This window comes from Phaeoacremonium minimum, assembly GCF_000392275.1.
Source record: "Phaeoacremonium minimum UCRPA7 unplaced genomic scaffold PA7_03_scaffold_316, whole genome shotgun sequence".
Classification (NCBI taxonomy): Eukaryota; Fungi; Ascomycota; class Sordariomycetes; order Togniniales; family Togniniaceae; genus Phaeoacremonium; species Phaeoacremonium minimum.
Genome location: NW_006921220.1, coordinates 76,053 through 82,922, shown reverse-complemented (window position 1 = coordinate 82,922; position 6,870 = coordinate 76,053). Strand labels below are relative to the sequence as shown.

Here is a 6,870-nt window from a genome sequence, read left to right as displayed (position 1 = left end):
GGGGTATTTGGGCTTCTTGCTGCTGAATATAGCAGTGGTGGCAGCGGGCATTCCCTTCCTCCAGATCATTGGTAAGCAACACATTGACCGAACATGAATGAGGTGCCTGGCCATATTCAGAACGGTCGATCGCATCGACAAATAAGCTCTAACTTGTAAGCAAAACGACTAACTCCCCGCGATTAGGGTTGCTGAGGTTTCGAACTAGTTTGCCATTCATTTAGTAGTCTTTCAAAACCAACCCCTTTGGGTGAAGCCGGGCTCTTAAAAAGTTTACGGACATGCGCAACAACTAGATAATACGGACTTCGGCCGCAGCCCAGAACTCCAGCGTCCTCGCTACAAGTTGGGTAGTCTTTACGTGTCTGGAAATTATCATGACTGCTGCCTGGCTACTAACTTGGGTCAGTAATACTCGAGCTCGCCAGGCACGAAGTGGTAGAAATCTATCAGATGCTGCTGAGGCGGGCCGCCTCGCACGCTTTGCAGATGAGAAACATCATCTTCTGGCTATGGTGTTACGAGACGTATCTGCCGTTGCTGATTGGCAACGTAGGAAGGGGGATATTCCTATTACTCATCATATATTTTGCGCACCTCGACCCGCTCTAGAGCAGGGCAGATATTCGAGTAGTGATTCTTAGGTCTCGTCCAAACAGGAGATGATCGCCTGTCAATCATTACCTTTATCTGAGTCCACTCTGGTTATCTGCGATAGTATGACAACTTATGATCCGAAATACGACTCTACAACGAACATTAATAAGGGTGATAAACTAAATGTCACACCTACTGCAACACAATCTCCGATAGAGCTGAGCTTTTGACCTGAGGATTTAAAAACATCGGTTTGGACGGAGGAGGTCATGGTGGCACTGAGTACGTAGGTGACTATTGAAATTCTCTTCCGAAGACGCCCATTGAAGCCTATCAATGTATATTGCGGGAATGAAACATTGATTGCCGAGAAATATATTCCAGAACAACCAGAGTCATACTATATCTACCTCAAGGCAGATTCAACAAGACTTTCAACAACCTCTTGTAGTTTGGTGAACCAAGACCGCTCGCTGGATCCCAACCTTCGACAGCACTAAATCCACTAGTGCCACAGCCAGGATTGTCTCCCTCAACGATGTCATCGAAGATCTCTGGATGCTCGTATAGCACAGGGTTGATAAAGCCCACGGGACCTTTTCCGGCCTTGATACGTTCGCCATTGATGAGGGTGATCATAGATCCAAATGTAGGGGAGGCCGCGGATGTGCCGGTGAATGCTAGAAATCCGCCATCGATGCCGGTGACGTAGTTCTGAGAAGCCACAGCAATGTCTGGGAAGCCTCTTGCCTTTTGCGTATTATTGAACTGAGTTGAGTTGTAAGTGGTCGGGTGCTCCTTGAACCATTTCTTCACAGTTGCTGCTTGATAGGACGGCATTTCAAAGTCATTACTAAATCCACCACCAGGGGCGAATTCCCAGGCTACAGTCTCGCGGTCTTTAATGGTACCATTGGGAGGAAGGGCAGATCCGCCGACAGATGTGACCCAGGGGCATGAAGCAGGAAATACTAAAAGTGGTCAGTCGTGGTGATATCTGCGGATGGGCACATATATGAGACTCACAAGGATTGAATCTTCCATAACCTCCCCCGATAGGCGTCCAGGAGCCGTCCGGGTTGAGGCACCGTCCTTGGATACCAGCGACACCGGTATCTCCGGAGGAGTACATCACAGTGACACCCATCAGTCCAAGCTTCAAGTATTCAGTGCACTCACGAGCATTGTAACTTGTTGGGCGCGCACTCTCGGTCCGACCATAAGAAACAGAGATTACGTTTGTAGCATCATAGGTGCCGCACATTGGCTCTTCTGTGTAAGCTCCAACAGTAGTATTATCGTGAGGATAAATAGTGTCCCAAGTAGGGTCATCACCCCCCTCAAATGAACAATAGGAACCGTCAATGGCATCGAGGAAGTTGTTGTAAGTTGCTGGTTGCCAGAGCACGGCGTCACCAACCTGATACAGTGTGACATTCTGAGGATATACCAGACCGATTGCATAGCAGAGATCGAGATTGGACTCCCCGCGGGTATCAGTACCTTCTTCTGAAGATAGATAACCACCATCGATGCCATTGACGATAGGGGCAGTGTCATTCGGGATGTTGGTATATGTACTAAAGAAGCCGTTGAGATCTGTCTGATTATACGACTGAGGCGCGAACTCGACGATGCCATAGCTGTTACCCTCAACTGCCTCACCGTGTTTAGGGATGTCATATAGTGCTCGAAGACAGGCAGGAGTCGTCAGGGAGCTGCAGTTTGCGAGAAATTCGTGTTGACCATGACCATGACCCCAAGACGGAAACTTCTTGCCCTTGGGAGGAATAACGTCGCCTCTTAACACCGCGCTGGCGCACCGTAGCTCCTCTTTCATCAAATTCGATCGTGGGCGCAACAAGATCAATGTGCTTCTGGATATCCGCAGGAACGCTATAAGACTCGCATGCGACGAGCTCAAGTCCATCTTCGTTCTCGTACACGTTGTATATAGTATGAAGAAGACGCTCAGCCTCCCCAACGGTGGTCTTAACTTTGACCCAGTTGCGGCTGGCACTCTGGGAAATACGCTTGCTCTCCACCCCGGACTCTAGAAGCCACTCGACCGTCTCCAGTACTGTATCTTCAGATGGCGCAAACATCTCGACAACCTTTTGCGGGCTCCAAAAACGGCCATAGAACTCCGATTCAGGATGCGCTACTTCATTCATAAACTCATCTGCACGATGGAGGTTCTGCTGAGCCAAGCCAATGCGGAGATTGATAGGGATATCGGCGTTTGCGCGACCGGTAATTGTCCAGCCTTGAACAGCGCCATTCCGCTTCTCATGGACGACATGCGTATTGGCAGGACGCGCATTTGCGTTTCCAATGAGGGACAATGCCGTACTGGCAATAGAAGCGAATGTGGAAAACCTCATAATTCCGACTGTATATCCAACGAAAGGATTCACAATTACCGTCCCAGCTTCATGGCTTCCTGGTACAGAAGCTCACGATCTTATATCTTTTCTGCCATCATATGCGTAACGTGTGAAAACCGGCCGCATCTTTTGGCTGGTCGCCAATACCGTTCCCCAGAGAAGCTGGGAATCAATGACAGGGGTAAAATAGTGCTGACAGTGGCCAGGTGCGTTCTCGTATTGGGGTTCTATACCATGGCGCCACGCTGATTCATCGTAACTGGATCGACCTGACGACGGACTTACTCTAGAAGGACAGTCCCTGTTGATATTAGTTCCCCTGGCTACACCGCCAAATACTCGGCCGCGCATATCGCTAACCGATGATCTTCGTCACAGTATACATTGATGTCGACCTGTAGCACGAATCCCGGCCAAGTCCGTTGGGGGCGTAATACTTCTCCGCCAGCGTAACAAAGCTAATTACTCAAGAGTTACAGTATTAAATGACGATAGTAATGATACTTAGAAATGTCTCGGAAATTCTGACTGTTATGATAGCCTCACCTCTTTCTGTAGAAGTAGTAATCCCGCGTTGAAGCGGTTATCATATCCTTGCCGAACTAACATTTAGTACCTTGGGGGAGGAGGACTACCACTCCCGTGTAGCATCCAAGACTGCAATTGGCAGATCTGTGTAGAGGAGCGTTAAGCTTATTCGGTGTCTTTCTGATGTTGCATCAAGACTATTAATAGCTTAGCAGGTCGCCATCAATCTCTGAACGCCACGGCGCTTTAGCGGATTAACCGCAGTGTAACACCAGTGAGTAAGCCAGATGGCCGAGTGATTCTGTCCATAGACATCAATTTTGAAGCGTTCCTAGCATCTTTCATAGGCTTTTTTCAAGTATCAAAGCCGCACATGACCCCGGAACGTGGGTTGCGGTTCTGGCGCTCAGTCAGATCTTAGACACTTCGGAATTTAAACTCTGGCTCGCTGAAGGGAATACGACCTCCTTGTCATCGATTTCTACCCGTATGCCGGCATTGCTAATCGAGAAATTCGATACTTGAATTTGCAATATTCTCACACGATGACCATTTCCATGTAGAAACGTTGCATTGTCCCGCCACCCGTCGAATAGGAGTTTCTGCTTCCCCTGGCCGACCATATTCCATTTTAGGAAGTAATGATTGCCTGCATAGTAAAAAGCCTGTACCACAAGAGTATTGAGTGATCATGACCAAAGTGCTTCTGAAGAGACGTGCCATTTACTTGCACCATAACTCTCTATCATCCTCCCGCACTCCACCACTTCTTCAGCCCTGCCACATCACACCAAGTAAGCTCCGTTGGATTTTCGATCCACCACGTCGATCCTTTCCTCGGCTTTTCATTCCCATATTTCTTCAGACTGCCGCCATCAAAGCGATGGTTCTTGACTCCGAGGAGAAGGACCACGCTGCCAATTTGTGGAACAAACGTCTCAGGATCCAGGAACACTGTCAAGAGTACTTGTTTCCTGGTTGACGTATCAACAAGACGGGCGGTGCGCTGAGTGAAAGGTGGCAAGGTCGCGGCTTCTATGTCTGATAATGAAGCTATAACCGCTAGCACATTGATTGTCCAATTTTGCTTGTATGGAAGATTTGGTATGGACGCTAAGGGAGTAAGCTTCAATGGCTTTGTCAGGTCTTCTGAGATCCATGGAAGTGATGGAATAGCAGGATGTGCTCCTTGAAGTGAGCCTTGAGCCCCTTGGCTCTGCAAACGATGTTGATTTGTCTGATTTTCAGCTACTATTATCGTTCCGAAAGCATCATCGTCATCTATGTCGGAAAGATCTTCAACTTCAGGCTGTTCCAGGAAATCAGTCAGTATTCTGGAGCGTGGATCCTGCCGTGTCTCTGCGGCTATCTCAGAAGGTATAAAACGAATTTCTGGCTGTTGAATGTGGCGTGGCTCATCAAATTTAGCCAGGTCTCGAAAGGCAGTGTTCCATCCCACGACAGTCATCTCCCTCACGACTAGCAAAACCGTCGCCTTTGATTTCTTTGAGGCGTTCACACCACCTTTGGAATGTAGCCATTGCAGCTCAAAGCTATTGAGGCGAACATAGGACCCAATGTAGACCTGTTGGCTGTCGACGAGGTTGTGTAGTTCCCGCCGTACAAGGGCTTGTATGCAAAGGTCTCCATCACCCAGAAGCAATCGCACAGCACGATCGCGCTTGGAGGTGTGTATCGTGGCATCGACGCTTTCTACTAGCAGGATTGACCCTGGGATGCAGAAATGCGTGCGCAGAATGTCTGAGATCAACGGTTTAAGTGTAGGCAGTTTCGCGGGGTCGGCCGCCACAGTTACGTGGGTGGCCGGCGATGCATGGGCAGGGTACATGGATTGTGGATGTTATCACCTGCAGGCATCATGATTCTGGATTGACGGGGGTTGAGTTCGGAAGATACAAGAACAAGTCTTCCAGTTTCTTTAGAAGTTTTTAAAATCTTGCCAGCTTGCTTTCATCAAGTCATCCAATCGTTAGAATTCACTAAAGTGGTAAGTGGGACGAGACATTCCGTGGACAAGCCCATTGAAGTCCAGGCGCGTGTCATTGACTTGGTTCGCGTCGCCATGTGTAACCCTAACCCTTCTGCCGTGTATCATTTAGAATACTTCACCGCCTTCCCTTCACGTTTCACTTTGTGGATTCTGCCAACAAAGTCCCACTCCAAAATCACTGACCGCCAAAAGGGTGCTCTGTGACGCCGTCTCCTCAGTCCAGCCAATGGTCCGACAACTTGTGTCGTTGTCTTCGTCCTTCCTTCGTGCCTCAAGTATCCGCCCGCCCAGTCTTGCACACTATATCTCCAGATCGGCACACACAATGGCACCAAGTAAGTGACAACCCTTGTAGGCTAGCTTGTTGCCTAGAAACCGGTTACTCATTCTGCCCCTCAAGCGCTCCCACCCGATAGACGGCCGATTGTGATCTCGGGACCCTCAGGGGTTGGCAAGGGCACTCTCTACAAAATGCTCTTCGATAGACACCCGGAGACCTTCACGCTGTCTGTCTCGCACACCACGAGAGATCCTCGCCCCGGCGAGAAGAACGGAGTCGACTACCACTACGTTAGCATGGCGGACTTCGAGGCACTGATCGATGCCGAGGGCTTCGTTGAGCACGCCAAGTTTGGGCGCAACCGATATGGCACGAGCAAGATGACCATTGAGGAGCAGAGCGCTAAAGGCCGTGTCGTGGTGTTGGACATCGAGATGGAGGTAAGTCCATAATCTCACGGGGCATAGCTTTCCTAAAGTAGGCTAACACGACCGAACAATAGGGCGTCAAGCAGATCAAGCAGTCGAACTTCCCAGCGCGATATGTTTTCGTCGCGCCACCGTCAGAAGAAGAGCTGGAGAAGCGTCTACGAGGACGAGGCACCGAGAAGGAGGAGAGCGTCCAAGAAAGACTGGCCCAAGCAAAGATAGAGCTCGAGTACTCAAAGACGCCGGGTGTGCATGACATTATTATCGTGAACGACAATCTGGAGAAGGCATACAAGGAGTTGGAGGACTTTGTGTACACACCATCACAGTCATAGATGCAAATATAGACTCATAGATACCCGCCAACACGTCTGAGCAAAATTGTCACAAATAAGGAAGCATTGCAGCTATTGGCGATCACTACTTGCGTAGTGTATCATATGTATTCCGTGTGGTATCGAAACTACTTCTGAATTAGAGGTAGAGGAGGCTGGATGATTAAAACAAAGGAAGAAAGGCGAACGAGCTTCAATAATACTAAAAGGAAATAAGGGGTAATGGTCCAGTCCATGGAAATACTCATTCGCCAACAGCACTTAAACAAGCATTAGGCCAATGAGGGGGTATGACCTGCAATGA

At 49.0% G+C, this 6,870-nt stretch overlaps 2 protein-coding genes across 2 annotated transcripts; one reads left to right on the top strand and one right to left on the bottom strand.

Moving 5' to 3' along the window:
* Positions 1-1,008: 1,008 nt before the first annotated feature.
* Positions 1,009-3,034, bottom strand: UCRPA7_4058 (putative subtilisin-like protein; the record flags this gene model as incomplete). Its single annotated transcript, XM_007916601.1, has 4 exons — positions 1,009-1,568; positions 1,624-2,253; positions 2,393-2,949; positions 3,021-3,034. The coding sequence occupies 4 exons, from the start codon at positions 3,032-3,034 to the stop codon at positions 1,009-1,011; spliced, it is 1,761 nt and encodes a 586-aa protein (XP_007914792.1).
* A 2,814-nt stretch (positions 3,035-5,848) lies between these two features.
* UCRPA7_4057 (putative guanylate kinase protein) lies at positions 5,849-6,566 on the top strand (the record flags this gene model as incomplete). The annotated part of the gene is made up of 3 exons (XM_007916609.1): positions 5,849-5,858; positions 5,969-6,243; positions 6,306-6,566. The coding sequence occupies 3 exons, from the start codon at positions 5,849-5,851 to the stop codon at positions 6,564-6,566; spliced, it is 546 nt and encodes a 181-aa protein (XP_007914800.1).
* Positions 6,567-6,870: the final 304 nt, after the last annotated feature.